The sequence below is a fragment of the Centropristis striata genome, chromosome 1 (assembly GCF_030273125.1).
Source record: "Centropristis striata isolate RG_2023a ecotype Rhode Island chromosome 1, C.striata_1.0, whole genome shotgun sequence".
In the NCBI taxonomy this organism is placed as follows: Eukaryota; Metazoa; Chordata; class Actinopteri; order Perciformes; family Serranidae; genus Centropristis; species Centropristis striata.
Genome location: NC_081517.1, coordinates 9,137,995 through 9,156,821, shown reverse-complemented (window position 1 = coordinate 9,156,821; position 18,827 = coordinate 9,137,995). Strand labels below are relative to the sequence as shown.

Here is an 18,827-nt window from a genome sequence, read left to right as displayed (position 1 = left end):
TTACTGATGCCACTTTGCTATTTATGTCATGTTTTCCAATCTGTATACACAGTTTTGCAATGTTTGGGAGAAAGGGTTTAAGCAGGACCCGGTATTTTCTTTTTAAACTATATTTTATAATGCCTTACCAGGAAGTGGTTTTGTATCCTAAATTCAAAGAAACTGCAGACTTTTTCATTTTATTTTTTACAACAGTGAACCTTATGTGTATGTATAATGACATGCTCCACTCTGTACCAGCAAAACACTCGTGTTGTTTTGTTAAACACTCACATGGGTCGTTTTAGATGGTAATGACAGGCGACCTATTCTGTCGTTTAGGTTTGTAGATCTTTGCACATTCAGTGTTTGTGCCATGACGTGTTTTGCTGATGATGCAGCGGTGTAATTCTGCACTTGCTTTAAACCAAAGGTAGGAAGCCAACCAAAACGCAGCACAGACAAAACAAACACAAAAACAAAAAAGTCTTCAAACTATTTAGTGACAGAATGGTGGTTATGGAATTAATTACATTTAAATGTTTGCTGTTTCTGTTTTCCCAGTCGAAATATTGTTCAAAAGAAGACCCAAGTAAATCAGACTTGGATTCGGTGTATACTTCTTTTTTTTCCACATAGCAGTGTGACATGGTGAACATGTGTTTATGATTCACATTACAATGAGCTAGTTGCTGAGGAGTGAAACCTTTCAGTGTTGTGTATAAAATACCTTGTTTACTTGAGGGTTCAGTGGGTTCTTGTGGGAGTGTGCGGTTCTGCATCGCGTCCGCACATGTACCTGCAATCTCTCATGGGAAATTGGGCTCCATGCTTCTTAATCAGTAATTAGCACTATGGGTTTTTATCCGCAGGCTCTTTGAAGACTTCTGGAAACAGTCAGCTTCAGCATTCTGTTAATTTGCTAGATGATTCCTGGTCTTTTCAGTCTTGTCTTTCACCCTAATGATGTATCACTCTGTCTGATGATTCCTTTATTTTGGGGTATTTATGCATCAGCCAATACACTACATAGGCATACTGTGTATGTAGTATGCATAGCAAGTGTGTGGTTGAGAGAGAGAGAGAGAGAGAGAGAGAGAGAAATGGTGGCTGTGTTGAGGGTAGACAGGATTGGTGAACAGAGCAGAGCAGCAGTCATATAATGTTATTTAGTACATTTACTCAAGTACTGTACATGAGTGCAATTTTGATGTACTTTTACTTTACTTTAGTATTTCCATTTTATGTAACTTTATACTTCAACTCCACTGCATTTTGAGGCAGATATTGTACTTTTACTTCACTAAATTTAGCTGACAGCTTTAGTTACTTTTCAGGTCAAGATTTAACATAAAAAACATAATCAATTTAAAGTGATTAGATTTTTTTTTTTTTTTATTAAACTACATAACAGTATATTAAGTTATCGAAATAAGCCCTACCTTATCTACGCTGCATAGATAAATGCATCAACAATTATATTCCAATTATATATTTAGAATATATAAAACAATCTGAGTGGGTCCATTCTGAATAACGAGTACTTTTACTTTTGATACTTTAAGTACATTTTGATGCTGATACTTTTGTACTTTTACTTAAGTAAGGTTTTGAATGCAGGACTTTTACTTGTAGTTGAGTGATTTCACAGTGCGGTATTAATACTTTTACTTCAGTAAGGGATCTGAATACTTCTTCCACCACTGCAGAGAAAAAAATAGCAATCAAATTGTCAGTTGGTAGTAAATGTACAGTTCAGGTTTCAGACTGGCCATGATTAAATGATGCAGCTCCTCAAGACCAAAATAAAGTTCCTGTCCTTTCTTCTGAACGGATGGGTGAAGTGAACAGGATTAGGCCCGCAATGATGATCAACATCAGACCTAGAGGCAAAATAAAGTGCCCCCTAATCTGAACATTTGAGTGGTAGGGCCATAGTGGGTGTGCACTTTAGTTTGTTACAATACTGTTACTGATTGGAGATCAGTAGGATTCATATTTATCTCATAATATTTCAATAAATGTTCACACTGGGCCTCTAGTGTGGTCGTGGAGATGGTTAATTGAGATTTGATGTATATGTTAAATCAATAAGTTTATGTCATTTAATACGTTTCAATTGGGAGAGCCAAAGTCAGACATTTTTTCTTTTTGATATTTATGCACATTAGTTTGTGCAATGTGTTACTGTAACTGACTGATTTTACACCAGGCCTGTTGTACTGCAGATTTGAGCTAAGTCATGATGATGTATTATATGTTCACAAGGCTTGAAGATACAAGTTATAACATTTGACTGTGATTGAAGGTTTTTACAATTTAATAACTAAATTAATATATGTAATTCATATGAGTTCATCAAATTTCGTAATAACATGTTGACCTGACCTACATGAAAGAGCAGTTTGTATGTTATCCTATGTTGTGTTGGTCACACTATTATTGTTTTGTACAATTGCAATATTCACAATTACATTATTTCCCTCAACGTTCAGCCAGAGAAAAAAACTTATTTTTCTCATCTACATTAAGCTCTAATTCCTGTGATAGTGTGTGATACTGTGATGTGTGTGATCATGAGAGCTGCTTGTTGTTTCCCTTCACACACTAGCCTGGCATTTGGGCTGGATTGAGTTTGAGCTCGCTAACACTGGCTTGTAACAGTAAATTTTAAACACATCCAGCTGTCGCTGTGAGATGGCCGTCTGCTCTGCTGCTTTGTACCCTCTGTGGCTTTTTACAGGCTGCTCTGCATTGTGTTAGGTTTAAGAAGTTATAGCAGTGGAACATAGTGCAGAGGAGGACTGCAGCCACTCAACACAGCGAGACGCTGGATGCAAATAGGTCAACATAGTACAAAACGGGAGAGTGGGAGAGAACAGTGGGAAAGTAGTGAACTATTCATTCTGCTCTCATTTTCTCTCCGCAACATGATGTGAAGGAGACTGAAATAAGTCTCAATGTAGGTGGAATGATAAACTACTCAACTACTCCTAACTCACTTGATTTATTCATTCATTCGATCACCCACTCATGGTTAACCTACCTGTCTCTCTAGTGGGCATGCATGATGGTAAAGGCCTCCTACACTCTTTAAGATACTGCATACCACTTAACCTTGATGTTCCTGATTCAAACCTTTGTCTCATGTCGTCATCCTCCTCTTCGTCCATTTCATCAGAGATATAGAATGAAGTAATTCTCCTTCAAACCCACAGCTTTTTATGGCAATAATGTCGATTTATAACTGCAAACTCGAAAAGCCTGTTGTCATTTGCAGCAATACAGTGTTACAAATATAGTTTTGAAAGCAATAATTTAAATTTAAGTCATTTATTTAATTATTTACCCATATCTAGCAATACTGCATATTTAGCGGAAGTTTCTAGCCATGCCAGAGGGCTACAGCTTTTTTTTGACAGTTGTAGGGTTGGGTCATTGTGTGCAAAACTTCATTGTCCTATCAAGTTGGTTTAACTTGTGAACCTTCTTCATTTCCCACAGGCTACAGAGCCATGTCATTACATCACTGTATACGTCTGTATATATCTCCACCTTCCCAGAAACTCTAGCAGCAACTTCAAGCATCATAACAACCATAGAGGTCAACATTGTCTCTCTACAAATGTTGCTCCTGGCTTTGCAAGCCTACATTGGCATCAAAACACGACTGGAACAACACATTTGTGCTGCTTGTCTGGATTGCTATGGGCGGCGATTACACTCTTATCAACACTGAACATAAGATGTTAATAGTAGCCCGTAAATGGTAAGCTAACGCTAGCCCGCTAGATCTAACTAGCTACCTAGCACAGACTACCTGGTATCGATCACATTGGAGTTAAACACATAAAATAAAATGAATGATACACGTCTTCATTAGTCTTGTTGGTCACTATAATCCCACCTCCAGCCCCTGACGTAAGCGGTTCTTGGCTCGAGACCGGCAAAGAGTTAGTGCCGCTCTGGAACCAGGCTGAGAGCCGGTTCTTTGGCTGTCAAAACACGAAGAACTGGTTCGACATTAGGCACCCGCTCCGAACTGGCCAAGGTGGAAAAGGTGTCTATGTACACCTTAAAATTCACCATGGTAGTGTCTTTCTGAAGAAACATTTTTTTAGTCAAAGCATCGACAGCTAGATAGGCTTTACCAGTTGATTCAAACCATCATGGATTGTCAAATCAGCCGTCCATCAGCCCAATCCTTGACAGTTGTTTAGTTGGTCCAGCATTCATTCATTCATTTATCCACTATCCCAACTGCTTATCTGAACTCAGGTCGCGGGAGGCTGGAGCCAATCCCAGGTCCACTGACACATCTCCAGACTATCACATGGCGGACACATAGAAAAAGACAACCATTCACACATTCATATTCACTCATTCACACCTCCGGGCAATTTAGAGTCACCAATTGAACCTAAGCTGCATGTCTTTGGGCTGTTGGAGAAAGCCGGAGGACCTGAGAGAACTCACGCTAACACGGGGAGAACATGCAAACTCCACACAGAAGAGCTGCAAGCATTGCTCACCCATGTCCAGTGTACTCATAGAACTGAACATTTAGTGAAGAAGATTGTGATGTTTGTTGCAAACATTGGAAACACAGCTGCTCTGGCTCTCTGGAGCAGCTATGACCGTCAGTGACACAGCATCCTTCAGTAGTGTTGATAGGCTATTACTCTTGATGTGTAACCAATTTAGATGGAAGACATTGAACAACACTACAGAGTGGTGACAACAGACACAAAGAGGAGGTTGCAACAGAGCCAAAGTAGTGCTTCTTTTATCCTCAATCAGAAAAAAAAGTGATAATCATAAAAAGGTGAATATTGCAGCCAATAATCTGTCAGTCTGATAATCTGTCGATCCCTACTTCAAACTCCTGCTATGAAAATATGCTTTGTGCTGTTGTTGATAATGATTTGTCGATAATTGCAGTTAATTGCCTTTTTCAAACAGTTAAACAATCACAATTAAAGTATTTTAATTGCCCTTATTAAACCAGGATGATTCAATAGAGACCTGGCTGAAATGGCATCACTATTGTGTCACACAAACAGCAGAACCAACACTCTTATGACCATCACGCAATATCCAACATTTACACACAACCACATTGAATGAGCAACCTGGTCTCACCAATCTACGTACAAAGAACATGACTTTCAAATTACGTGCAATGCATACGCCAAAATCCAACTTTGTGTGCATATGATATCTACACAGATGTTTCTAAAAATGGTAACATTACTGGCTGCAGGACATCATAAGTTTCACTGTTATAAAAGGAAAAAGGCTGCAGTTCCATTGAATTTAGGCTACAAAACCAATTCTCTAGGTTAAGGGCAAAAAACTTCCTGATTAGGCATTATTAAAGATTAAAAAGTGATTAAGTGTACGTAAATGCTGGAAGTGAAGTAGGTTTTAGGACAAAGTGACTACTGGAAGAGACATAGTGACGTTAAAACGTGAGGCACGGAAGTTAAGTGATGTTTGAATCACATGGTTTAATTTGTTTTCACATGAGACATGAACACCATTCTCCTGTGTGAAAGTCCCGGGTTTGTTGGACCCATCCAACGCCCTACCCAGCCTCTCAAAGTGCAACTTTTGTGCCTTTTACTCTAATTCAGCATCTTTTATAATAACTATGGCTGCTACAGGGCGGCAATAACTCTAAGAGTAAACATGGGGACCTATTGCCATATCATATGCACGCAAAATTTAAGACAATGGGCTATGAATAAGTAACATGTTTCAATTAGTAGCCCTGTGTGCGTGATCAGAGTATAGATACAGGCTTTTTGTATGGTTGCCTCAGTCTGTAAACTTTTTACCCCCTGCCAAGGTGGTCATGTTTTCTTCGTCATGATTGGATCTGATTATTTTTTTACTTTTATTTACATTTTGCGACAGGAATCTGCTATTAGTGGAGGTCTTCTAGTTATGTTCTTGTCATTGTTGTTGCCCCTTAGCCTGGGTATACCCATACTGCCTTACGCGCTCGAATTTCATTTCGAACCTCCAGGCAGTCTGGCAACCAGGGAGGTTTCTTAGCCCTGTTTTAGGGATCCAATCAGAGAACGGGGAGGGACGATGACGCGTACTACTCGACAGACGGAAGCTTGTAGTTTTCTTACAGATCCAACATGGCTGCAGCAGACGCGAAACTCTCTTTAGCTGTAGATGGTGTTTTAAATAGTTTAGAGCGAAAGTTGAAAGGCGAAAGGTCTCTTGGCGGCTCCGCTACCGTAACGCCGATGATCTTGCTACGAGGCAGGGGACAGCGAGAGACCCGCAGCAGCTTGTTTATTGCCCATAAAATCAGTGGATGTGTGTGGCTGAATGACATGAGGGGGAATAAAGCGTGAAAATAAATAATCTTGCAGAAAGCGAGAACAGGAAAAGCAACTCAGCAAGCAACACTCTCTCACAGACACACACACAACAAACATCCATTTCTGTCGCTCTCCATACGTCATCTGGTATAACTGATATGATTGGCTAAGAGCTACCTACAGACGCTTTTGATAGACATTCTTAGCGCCCAATAAACGGCTCCGGAGGATCGTAAACGACGCCTCCTCTACGGAGAAATGAATGGCTGGTTTCCAGACTAGATCTCATTTGAGATCTAGTCTAGTTGCCCCTATAAACTATAATTTCTTTCTTTTTGCTGTACTGGTCGATAACATATTCCTGAATCTGACATAACTCTCTGCCCAGTGTCCTGCTCACCTCTCCCAAGGAATAGTGTAGGTGCCGAAATATGTAACAGGTGTTAGCAGTGGCCTATGAACACGCTCCTGATTTGTGTGGGAGGAAATTATGACAGGGGTGACTTGATGCTGGAGGGGTGAGAGCCAAAGGTTCCTCTACACTCTCCGGAGGCCAAGCGCCTGTCACTGCTCTTGGCAGTCATGGAGGGACTGTGGGGCTGAGAGAGGGGAGGAAATCAAGAAGCCATGGAGAGGAGGACGGACACATTTAAAACCAAACTCCCCCCTTTTCACATCTTTCTGTTTTCCTTTACACTCTCTCCGTGTGCCAACTTTTCTCTCCGTCTCGCTCTCTGCAGCTTTTGCTCAATTGTGCTCACATTCCCATGCAGAGAAGTGCACATTGCAGTTAAATTCCCACCACCCTTTCTCTCTCCTTTGCTCTCCATCCCTCTTGCCGTACCCTAAATATCCCTCGCTCTATTTTTACAATGCTCTCTCTCCTCTTTGCCCTCGCTTTGTCCTCCTAGTGCTCACTTTTTCCATTTCCCTATTCTCCTTTTGTCGCTCTCCGAGGAAGCATGCTCACACACAGTCCTTGGCACTGCACTGGTAAGACTGTCACACATTTGGGCAAGGTACTCTCAGGGCAAAGCTCCTCGTCAGTACACGAGTTCAGTGGGTTTCTTTTTTTCATCGCCTTGACCTCTCTGCTGTTTATTGGAAATGTGTTCCCTGAACCACAGTCTGCAGAAACACACACATACATATACACACTTGCATACGTATTTAAACTGTTCTAACCCTATATGTCTGTCTCTTCCAGCTCTGCACGAGTTCCCTACAGACCTGTTCACACACAAAGAGAGAACAGAAGGAGCTGTGGCCCTGCATGTCCTGTGTGTAAGTTTACCTTCAACTATATAACTTTGCATTCATGTATTGTGTGTGTATCCAAAGCCTGGTACAGTATCTTACTCCTCTACAACTCCATTGTTCAATACTATTATTATTTTGAGTCATTCCCACACACACTGTCCTGCTGGCAGACACATCATCATCATATGTGTTATTTGCAACTGAAAACTTGCCACTTAATTTTGTACACCTTTTTAACTAAATATAATGCAACTATCTAATCAGCCAATCACATGGCAGGAACTCAATGCATTTAGACATGTAGACATGGTGAAGACGACCTGCTGAAGTTCAAAGTGAGCATCAGGGAAGAAAGGTGATTTAAATGACTTGGCATTAAATGGCATGGTTGTTGGTGCCAGACGGGCTGGTCTGAGTGTTTCACAAATGGCTGATCTAATTGCAATCTGTAGGGTTTACAGAGAATGGTCCAAAAAAGAGAAAATATCCAGCGAGTCTTGTTGATGCCAGAGGTCAGAGGAGAGTGGCCAGACTGGTTGAACAGTAATTCAAATATCCACCTGTTACAACAGAGAAGAGCATCTCTGAGCCCACACCACGTCCAACCTGAAGACCCCACCACTTTATTAGGTCCACCTTGCTGGCTAATGATAATGAGTTCGGGAGATTTCCTTATTACTGTAGTTCAAATTAAACTGAACTGAATTCAACACATCATGCTTAGCAGTGGGCAGCACATTTCTGCGCGCCCGGGGAGCAGTGTGGTTCAAGGTCAATGGTGGTAATTTAACTGCAATGTGTACTTCTCCGCATGGGAATCTGAGTCCTGGCGAACCGGCGACCTTCTGGTAACAAGCCCGATTCCTAACCTCTAGGCCACGAATTAACAATTTTTTTTAAATATTAAGGTCTACAGTTTAATGTGCCACAGTAAGAAATAAATTGGAGATGGACCATATTGTTGTTTTTTTGTCCAATGATGGGATCTGTTGAAAATACAGAAGATTACAGTAAAACAGCAGCTATATTCTTTAAAATAAAGGGCTGCACCCACAACTCCATACTTGCATGCTATTTAGCATACTAAAAGAGTATGTGAGATTTTTTAGTATGTCCAAAAGCTTGGTATGAATATTATGCCAATTAAATATTGTTTCTGGTGAAATATGCAATAATGCAATGCTGTAATGAAGTTTATAATATTATATTACATTTGTTTAATTTTTTTTCTGTTTTGCACTGTTCTTAATTTTCTTTTCTCATTGCTGCAACTGTTATTGCATGATTTATTTTGATACTATGTAGCCTTTGTTGAACTCAAAAGAAAAATTCAAAAAAGACACCCACAACAAGTTAACCTACGGTTCACATTTTCTAACAGCCACAGCACAGTGAGCATGAAAGACCATCATGCTGGCTGCCAGAGAGAGTAGAGCTGGTAAAGCTGAGGTTGGTACTGGTAACCATGGTTACACGTCTCTAGCCGGTAAAGAGGCTCTCAGGTAATGATGTGTTAATGACTGCTCCATGTGTCTGAAAGATACATACAACTGTTCATATACAGAAAAGTATGTTGAGCAGAAGACAGCATCTGGATCTGCAGCACAATGCCAGTCCTCTCCTCTCTCCTCTCCTCTCCTCTCCTCTCCTCTCCTCTCCTCCTCCGGCATGATCATTTCAGCACACGCATGACCAGCCCGACTGGCCTCTCCAGCGTGGCCCAGCAGGGGTAAGGTCAAGGCTCCGATGGATCCCCTCTGCCGTTACTCTTACATGGCTGGCACATGGCAGAATGTTCCAGTACATGATGACCCATGTTGCGTTGTGCTAGTCTCTGGGGGGCTGACTGTAATGGAAGCTCATGCCAGCAGAATAGCATCTCAGGGGAACTTTGCTGTGCATAAACAGCACTAACAACTACAGAAAGGACCATTTTCCAGTATATTTCTGACATTATAGGCAATGTCACTACTTACAGTGGCCCACCCTCTGAGTTAGCCTTTTCCTGCTGCAGAAGGGCAAATGGAAATAACCTTTTCTAGGATGCTTGGATATTAAAATAACAAAAAGCCCAAAATACAGTGTATCATCACAAACTATTTCCCTGTGATGTCTAACCTTTAAAATAATGTACTCTATGTCATTTCACAGCAGGTGTTGGCGTACTTGTGGAGAGAACAGCGTTTGGTGAATATCAGGAAAGACAATCAGGGCTTAGACCTGCAGAGTTTGTTGTAAAGTTGTAATGCTGTTGTACTTTTTCACCTTTCCTTTTTTGGAAAATGAGAAAATGGGGCAGTCCTGAAAAAAAGCGTGCCCACTGTCACTGCATGTATTTGAACTACATGCAATATATCTACTGAAAGTCTATGCAGGAAGGTAACAAGCTGAATGAGAGCAGGGGCAGTCTCTGCCCATACTAGTGTAGTATACCGCATAGAAAACTAATTCGCTTGTCAAGTGCCTTTAATAAGGTGTTACAGTTGTGAACAAACGGAGGACTTTAACCCAGGAGAACAGGGTTCGTGTGAAAACAAAAGTAAATTACTTTTTATAGAACTTACTTTGCTTATATAATATGTACTCCTAAAAATTACCATGGCAGAGTTTTTCTGGCTAAAAAAAGTGAATGCATCGACAGCTAGATAGGCATCACCAATTGATTCAAACTACATTGATTGTCAATTCAGTCAATCATCGGCCCAATCCTAATATTTAACTACAGAAAAAAAAAATCAGGAGAATTTGAAAAAAATGTATATGCACAACTAGTACAGTACAAAACATAATGTATACTGTAAGTAATACAAGTCGTACCATAACACAGACCCGGCCTCAGCATCACGTCTCTGTGCTGGGTCAGGCCAGAGGACTTGGTCCACATCACAGGCAAAGGACAAAAAGCCCTCTGAGTCCAGTGTACATGTACCCTTTCTACTCTACCTCTCAGATCCACAGTCATTGTCGGTGTATTCTACTCACCTGTGCCTGTTGTGCACTCTGAACTGACTGATATTCTTGTATTAAACGGGTTGGTTTAATCACATCGTCAGGAACAAGTGTAACAGTTTTGAGTCATTGTGTGTAATCCATTTTACAACACAAGTGCATCACAGTGAAACACAATGTGTTTTAGTGAGTAAGAATGTGTTTAGAGTTAAGTGTTTTAACAGTTGCGAAAAACTGTAATATGTCGAGCATGAGAGTTCATTCATTGTCATGGGAACACTCTTAACTTAAGGTCCAAGCTTTGCTGGAGCTTTCCACGACATGTTAGTTTCTATTAGCAATCAGGCTGCTCTTCGTTCACTGATAAAGATTATTTTCATTACAGTATTTTTTTTAGATTCTTCGCAATGCAGCAAATGGAAACTTTAGTTTCCTGACCACAGATATACTTCGAATCAATCCAACAGCAGAAAAGAATGTAGAAAGTAGCAGGAAAAGGTGTGTTTAGCAGTGCAAAACCAACAGAAGGATAACAGATGGACATGACTGGCTTGCAAGAAAAATATGTGCACCTCTAGATCTTAAGCTGTGGGTGGACATACTCAGATGGGGGCAGAATATTCTAATTAGCCTGCATGTGACATAGAAAAGGGAGCCGATCGGCTTGTTGAATCACATGTTTTCTGATTCAGGCAGTCCACAAAAATACGGCTGGGTTTTCTTAATCCACATGTGGGTCAGTAGGCACTCCAAATGTATCTTCACAAGCAGTGAATGTGACCATTTCATGACATTGTCCCAGCCTGATCCCACAAAATTATATGAAATGAGCACAACTTCTAAAACACAAAATTCTGTGCTGGTGGCAAATCAATGGAGATCCTTTTTGTGCTTGGCACACGGATTCCTTGGTTTAACAACGTCACTCAGTGACGTAGTAGTAATGACGTAATACGTAGCAATTGACGCCAATGTGGAGTTTAAATGGCGGATGTCAGACTCGGGGCAGTGAAAACAAGAGTAAACAGCTTTTTACGTAACTTGTGTTTTTTACGTAACTTACTTTTTTAAGGTAACTTACGTGGCTCACGGTTTGTGAATTACGTCTTTTTAACCAACTTCCGTTGTTCACTTTACTTCTGTGGCTCATGTCACCCTCATAACTACTTTACTTGCGGTATTTACTTGCATTTATTTACTGTTTAAACTGTCTTTTATAACGCCTTACCAGGAAGTTTTTTGCCCTAAACCTAGGTCAGTGGTTTTGTTGCCTGAATTCATAGAAAATGCAGCTCTTCTACCACATCATTTTCACACATTACATGCCACTAGCACGGAATTCGTGGTCATTTCATGTAATTTTTGTTACAAAAAGGGTTGTATTGTCCCTTTAAATGCATAGTGACTTGTTAAGAATCTAAAAGACAAAGTTTTATGATCTGGGCTTTGCTTTAGTCTTACTGGGACATATTTTTTGACCTCATAGATGAGACTTACTTAAGAAACAATGGCTTTTTCTTAGATTTGCTTTGTACAGAGCAGCAGGAACACATGGTGGAAGGACAGAAAGAGACAAACTAAATTAAGAGGACTAGCTCTGTCTTGGATCACTGCCTGAATTCCATAGAGGAGGTGGGTGAGAGGAGGATGTTAGCCAAGCTGATGTCAGTCATGGACAACACCTCTCACCCCCTGCATGAGACTGTGGGGGCCTTTAGCAGCTCCTTCAGTAACACACTGTGACACCCACAATGTAAGAAGTGCTGATGGCAGTCAGACTTTTTAACACAATCATATCAATATGTGACACTGTCTCTGTCACCACCATCGCCACAATCCCCTGCAATTAGATGTATGTATGTTTTGTTATTTTCTAGTGCAATTCCTCCCACTGTGTGTATTACAATTATGGTTCATTGACAAATCTGATCTTTGTTTGTGGCAGTCAACATAGTTCAACAAATACTATTTCAATGTTAAAATCTATAATATAAGACTTCTTAAATAACTATATAAGTATAAAAAATGGGCTACATCAAATATAGCCTATGAATAGGTCCCTGGTTTATTCTCTATCTTGTGAGTCCTTGGCTGAAAAGAGATTGAAAACCTCTGCTATAGTGTGCATAGCTGTTATTCATTATGCAGTGTTGTCTTGTTTCTGTCTTGTTTTATTCTAGATTATTTTATTTTATTTTAGATTAAATTACTTTAATGTATTTTACATGGTTTTATCTTACATTAAACTATCTTAAATTTAATGAGACTATTCTTTTTTTTCCTATTTTAGATTATTTATTTTATCTTACAGCACTCCTACAGAACTTTATTAACTTTATTTTCCTGCTCGGTGAAGCCCTGGTAGGTGAAAATGTGATTCAGAAATAACCCAAATTACATAAAAGATGTCCTGTCACCATATGGCTTATTTTGTCTGCATTATTCTGCACTTGTTGCAGCATATGGTCCAGAGAAGTTGATTTAAACAATGCATTAGATCCTGCCATCCTTTTCTTGTACAACCTCATTTACAAAAGTTGGAGACATTGTCCAAAACATAAATAAAACAGAATTGAATATGCTCACAATGTTCTATTGAAAAACGGTACATAACAATCTAGTGAATTTGAAGCATTCTGTTTATTCAGCCATTCAGTCATTGATCTTGTGTGTTTCTTGTATTAGATTCAGCCTGAAGACAGAAGAGGGTAAAACACTTTGTGTTCAAGCTGAATTTTAATATCACAGTATTTTACTTCCAGCTGCTGTTCCTTTGACAGCTGTACTGCTGACCCCCCTCTGACTCTGCACAGCTCAATAATGCCGGCATCGTCACTTCTCAGAAAACACAAACACAACTGCAGATTTAGGGACATACATGATGTTTCCCTCCATCTCACCTCAAATCTGAACCAGGTTTAAGCCAGTTGTCAGGACTGCCTGTGACCTTTGACTTCTGCTTGTTTTGCATGACCAAATCTGGCACATTCTTTACATACACACCATGCAAGTATTCAGTGTGTGGGCTCAGTCGTAGCTCTCATGCAGGCATTGGATAGTTCAGCTCGCTCTCAGCTGCTTTCACAAGGAGGAAATAGAAGAGCTCCTGGTGCAAAGTAAAGTGTAACTCATTACTGAACACAAAAGGGAAAAGGAACATTCACTCTCTGTGCCAATCTTGCTGTAAGCAGGTCTTTGTGAAGCTTCATTATTACAAAGTGTAAGGATATTCATGCCTTTCCTTTGTTCACACATTCCCCGTCAGTCTGTCGTCACTACCTGACATTTCCTCTCTTGATCAGCGCTATCTGTCTTTCATCTCCAATCTGTCTCTGCTTTCTCTCCAAGCCCTGTGTTTCATGTATTATGTGATGCCAAGGAAAGGTTGCATGTGGTAGATTTTTATGCAATAATACACCAGGGAAATAAACACGCCACTAATATACAGCATTAAAAAATATTTCATGCAGTCGATTATTTAGGCTTGTAATCAATCCAGACAATTCTGGAGACATTTGGGAGGATTGTTATTGAAGGTTACTTCAAAGGTTATTGTTGTTTTGCATATGTTTTTACAAAACATTGATAATGTATTTTATCTCATAATAACAACAATATTTCAATAATTTTAGGCTATGCCTCAAAATCCAATTTAAATCTCAAAGATTACAGGTATTTCTGTCCCAATTGTTGCCGTTTTTAGGACTGTTCGCAGTGGCATTATGCTCTGAATTCTGTGTGCAGCCACCTTAAAGATTTCTTAAAGGACATACTTGTATGTATTTTAAATGTGACACATTTCCCTGGGTGGATGTGGCTCAGATAGTAGAGCAGTGGTTTGATCCCTGACCAAGGCAGTGTATGTGTCAGTGATAGTTGGCAAGATACTGAACCCAAAATTGTTCCTCCTGGGTATCCCATCAGTGTGAGTGTTAACATCACTGATGAGTGTGAATGCTGGCTTTTAATGTGAAGCACTTTAACTGTGTTTTGTAACTAGAAAAGCAAGAATGCAAACCATTTACCATAAATGCGGCTGTCATAACCTATGTTACAGCAATTTGGGGAGAGAGGACTCATACAAAACTACTAATATCAGGGCTCCTACTGTTCACTTACACTCACTGGCCACTACATTTGGTACATCTTGCTAGTACTGTGTTTGACCCCCCTTTGCCTTCAGAACTTCCTTAATTCTTTGTAGATTCAATAAGGTGCTGGGAAAATTCCTCAGAGATTTTGGTCCATACTGACATGTTAGCATCAGCAGTTGCTGCGGATCCATGATGTGGATCTCCCATTCCACCACATCCCAATGGTGCTCTATTGGATTGAGATCCATTTGAGTACAGGGAACATATTGTCATGTTCAAGAAACCAGTTTGAGTATATCAGCAGGATAACACACCATGTCACAAAGCTAAAATCAGCTTTGTGACATGGTGTGTTATCCTGCTGATATAGCCGTCAGAAGATGGTACACTGTGGTCATACAGGGATGGACACAGTCAGCAACTATACTCAGTTAGGCTGTGTACAATTCTACAACAATTCTACAATGTAATTTATCTTTTATCCAAATTGACGTACAAATGAGAGTTAATACAACACAAACAATCTGTGTCGATCAAGAGTGAAGGTGTTCAGTAAAGAGTAGGGTCCTCAGTCTCTTCTTAAAGAGGAGTTTGGAAGTTGGTTCCACCACCGGGGCTCTACAGAGGAGAAGGAGTCTGGTTTGTGACGTAGAGCCCTTCAGCGACGTCTTTCGCTCGAAGAGCGTAGTGTGCGGGAGGGTTTGTGAATCTGAACAAAGGAGTTCCAATAACCACGGGCTGTGCCTGTTGCTATTTTGTAGGCAAGAGACAAGGCTTTGAACTTGATGCGGGCTGTGACTGGGAGCCAGTGCAGAGAGATGAGGAGCGGAGTGACATGTGCTCTCCTGGGCTGGTTGAAGACCAGACGTGCAGCCGCGTTCTGGATCATCTGCAGGCTGATCCTGCGTGCACCGCAGGCTTGGTGGTGCACGCAGGAAGACCTGCCAGTAGCGAGTTGCAGTGGTCTAAACGCGATAACACAAGGGCCTGAACCAGGAGTTGTGTCGATTGCTCGGTCAGATAGGGTCTGATTTTCCTGATGTTGTACAAGGCGAATCGTCAAGATTGGGCAATTGAGGACACATGAACCTTGAAGGTCAGTTGGTCATCAATCAAGACACCCAAGTATAGTGCAGAGCTTGTAGGCACAAGCTGCATGGATCCAAGCTGAACAGTGATCGGCTGATATAAGGTGGGACGGGGTGGGATGACGAGGAGCTCCATCTTTGAGAGGTTGAGCTGAAGGTGATGTTCTGTCATCCATATGGAGATGTCCACAAGACAAGCAGAGATGCGGGCCGAGACTGTGGGGATGTTTGATGGGAAGGAAAGGAACAGCTGAGTATCATCGGCCAAAAAGTGTGCCAAGATAATATCCCCCACACCATTACACCACCAGCAGTCTGGACCATTGTTGCAAGGCAGGATAGATCCATGCTTTCATTCTGACCCTACCAGGCAATGTCATCTGCTTCAGGTTGGACGTGTTGTGTGTCAGAGATGCTCGTCTGCATACCTTGGTTGTAACGATTGGTTATTTGAGTTGCTGTTGAACCAGCCTGGCCATTCTCCTCTGACCTCTGGCATCAACAAGGCATCAAGGCTCACTGGATATGTTTTTTTTTCAGACCAATCTCTTTAAACCCTAGAGATGGTTGTTAGATCGGCAGTTTGTGAAATACTCAGACCAGCCCGTCTGGCACCAACAACCATTAAAATCACCTTTTTTCCCTGTTCTGATGCTCGCTTTGAACTTCAGCAGCTCGTCTTCACCATGTCTACATGTCTAAATGCATTGAGTTACTGCCATGTGATTGGCTGACTAGATATTAATGTTAACAAGCAGTTGCACAGGTGTGCCTAAAAAAGTGGTCTGTGAGTGCATAAATACAATACAATGTTCATACTGGAAAATGAGCTGAAATAATCAAAGAATCAACAATCTCATTGTTGAAATTCTAATTTCGGAAAGTAGATGGGCACATTCTAAAACTGTTTAAAAAAAATCTTTGTATAAATTGAGAAAAATATCTATATGGCTTGAGCAATATACACAACATATAATTGTGTCATGTCTCACATGTTCTCATGTTCTTTAACCTGGGCCCATTGTGTCAAAAGTCATATACATATCCTCTGCTCCCGGGCTTTGGTAATGTCGGTATGTGTAAAAAAGAAAAAGGAAACTAACTTCCCTATTTAAAAATGTAAATAATGTGCTCCCACAGTTATTCATGAATTTTTGATGTCTGATCCATTAATGCACTGCACTGTACTGCATTTGCATGAGATCAGATCTTTGAATCTTTTGCGTTCATTTAGTAGACTTTCTGTTTCATTATTCATGGTAATTTACATCTAAATTTACTGTAGCAGTTAGAGCCCAGATGTATGCTGTACTGCACCATCCAGAGTGCATACATAGATTTGTTCAAAATAGAAAAAAAGCAGATGACATGGAAAATGGGCAACAACTCCGCTTGTTCTCCTGCAAATAGAAATATGAAGAGATAAATCACAGCTGGCTCTACTTTGTGGCAGTGAACAGTGCAGCAGGAACACAACCTAGCATGGACTTCTCACCCTATCGGATCACATGTTGAAATCACATCAGGCAACATGTTCATACTCCACTGATCCCTCTAATATTTATATCACTCTCTGTCTCTCCTTCTCTCTCTCCACAGACCATTTACATGTTCTGTGCCCTGGCACTCGTCTGTGATGACTACTTCGTCCCCTCCCTGGAGAAGTTGTGTGAGGTATGAATGTGAGGTATTAAAGGTCCTAAAAAAGCTAAAAAAAAAGGTTTCAAATATAAAATATTACTCAATAAAATGAAATATTAAAGGCAGAATAAGCGACATTTCAAGTTAAATTAGAAGGGAAAACATTCTTAGGCATTATCTTACTATGCAAGTTCAAGTCAAGAACAATAGGAGGGAAAAATAGGAACCCATTTTATTGGGAAAATGCAACTATTTTTCTCAAGATTGACAGACATGACCAGCTACAGCTCAGGGTCAAGGGTCGGGCTTGCCTCGTACGAGTCTGGAATTTCTTATCTCAGCTGGTATTTTCTGTTTTAATATGAAATTTCTATTTGTCTCTTACTCTCTTATTGCAGCGTCTCCAACTCAGTGAGGATGTGGCAGGCGCCACCTTCATGGCGGCTGGCAGTTCGGCTCCTGAGCTCTTCACATCCATCATAGGTATTCACCACAAGCACCACATCTCTTTATCTCCTTTATTCTAACTGAAACACATGCCACAGTACGGTGGCTGCATTAGGGAGGAAGCATGCATGCCTTCTAATGGATGCTTTACAGTAATGCTTGTGTCCCAAGACACAGGCAATAAACGAACATGGCATTATAGCGGATCACATGAGAAGCACATTAAAAGTTCTATATACGACTTTCAAAACAGTAAAGCAGCAAACAACTATTTGCTTTGTAAAGACATCAACAAGATCTCCAACCTAAACGACAGAATAGGTTGTCTGTCCATAACACCCAAAATTACTTACTTACTTACTGCCCTTTATGCCTAGTGGCATGTAGGGCAGCAACAAAGGATCTCCACTCCTGTCTGTTTTGGGCGAGCTTTTGGATAGAACTCCAGGTCTGCTTCATGGCTTTCAGTTCTTTCTCCACTGTTCGATGCCAGGTGATCTGCCTCCAGTGATCTGAATACTTTTTCCAACTCCACCTGCCCGCGTGCCCTTAATTATATGTGCCCTCTTAATATAATTAAAGTGTGTTTTATAAACACCTCCACTGCTCCACTTGTTTCCCCCCTTTTTTTTACTTTGATGATGGTTATGTTCAGTGTTGTATCTGTCTGAACTGACAGTATGAAGAATATTCACCTCAAAGGAGGGATCGTCACATCACCTTACTCTATTCTTGATATAAAAATCTCATTTTACATATAGACTGGGTATTTTTCAGTGTATGTTTGTTTATGTGTGTGTGTGTGTGTGTGTGAGAGAGAGAGAGAGAGAGAGGACCATGACCAACATGGCTAACGTGACTTATTTACATATGTTTTGACAGTTGTGTGACATCTGTTTGTCAGCACTGCAGATGCTATGCTGCAACTAGAAATGTCAACTAGCGTACAACACATCATCTGCACTCAGAGTCATATTGGTGTGTGTGTGTGTGTGTGTGTGTGTGTGTGTGTGTGTGTGTTTGTGTTT

At 40.6% G+C, this 18,827-nt stretch overlaps 1 protein-coding gene across 1 annotated transcript in view; it reads left to right on the top strand.

The window, feature by feature from the left end:
• Positions 1 to 18,827, top strand: part of LOC131970424 (sodium/potassium/calcium exchanger 3-like) — a 70,123-nt gene that overhangs the window by 38,860 nt on the left and 12,436 nt on the right. The window contains exons 3-5 of the mRNA XM_059331819.1: positions 7,528 to 7,604; positions 17,311 to 17,385; positions 17,751 to 17,835. Coding sequence (XP_059187802.1) covers positions 7,528 to 7,604; positions 17,311 to 17,385; positions 17,751 to 17,835 — 237 coding nt within the window. The remainder of the gene's footprint in view (positions 1 to 7,527; positions 7,605 to 17,310; positions 17,386 to 17,750; positions 17,836 to 18,827) is intronic.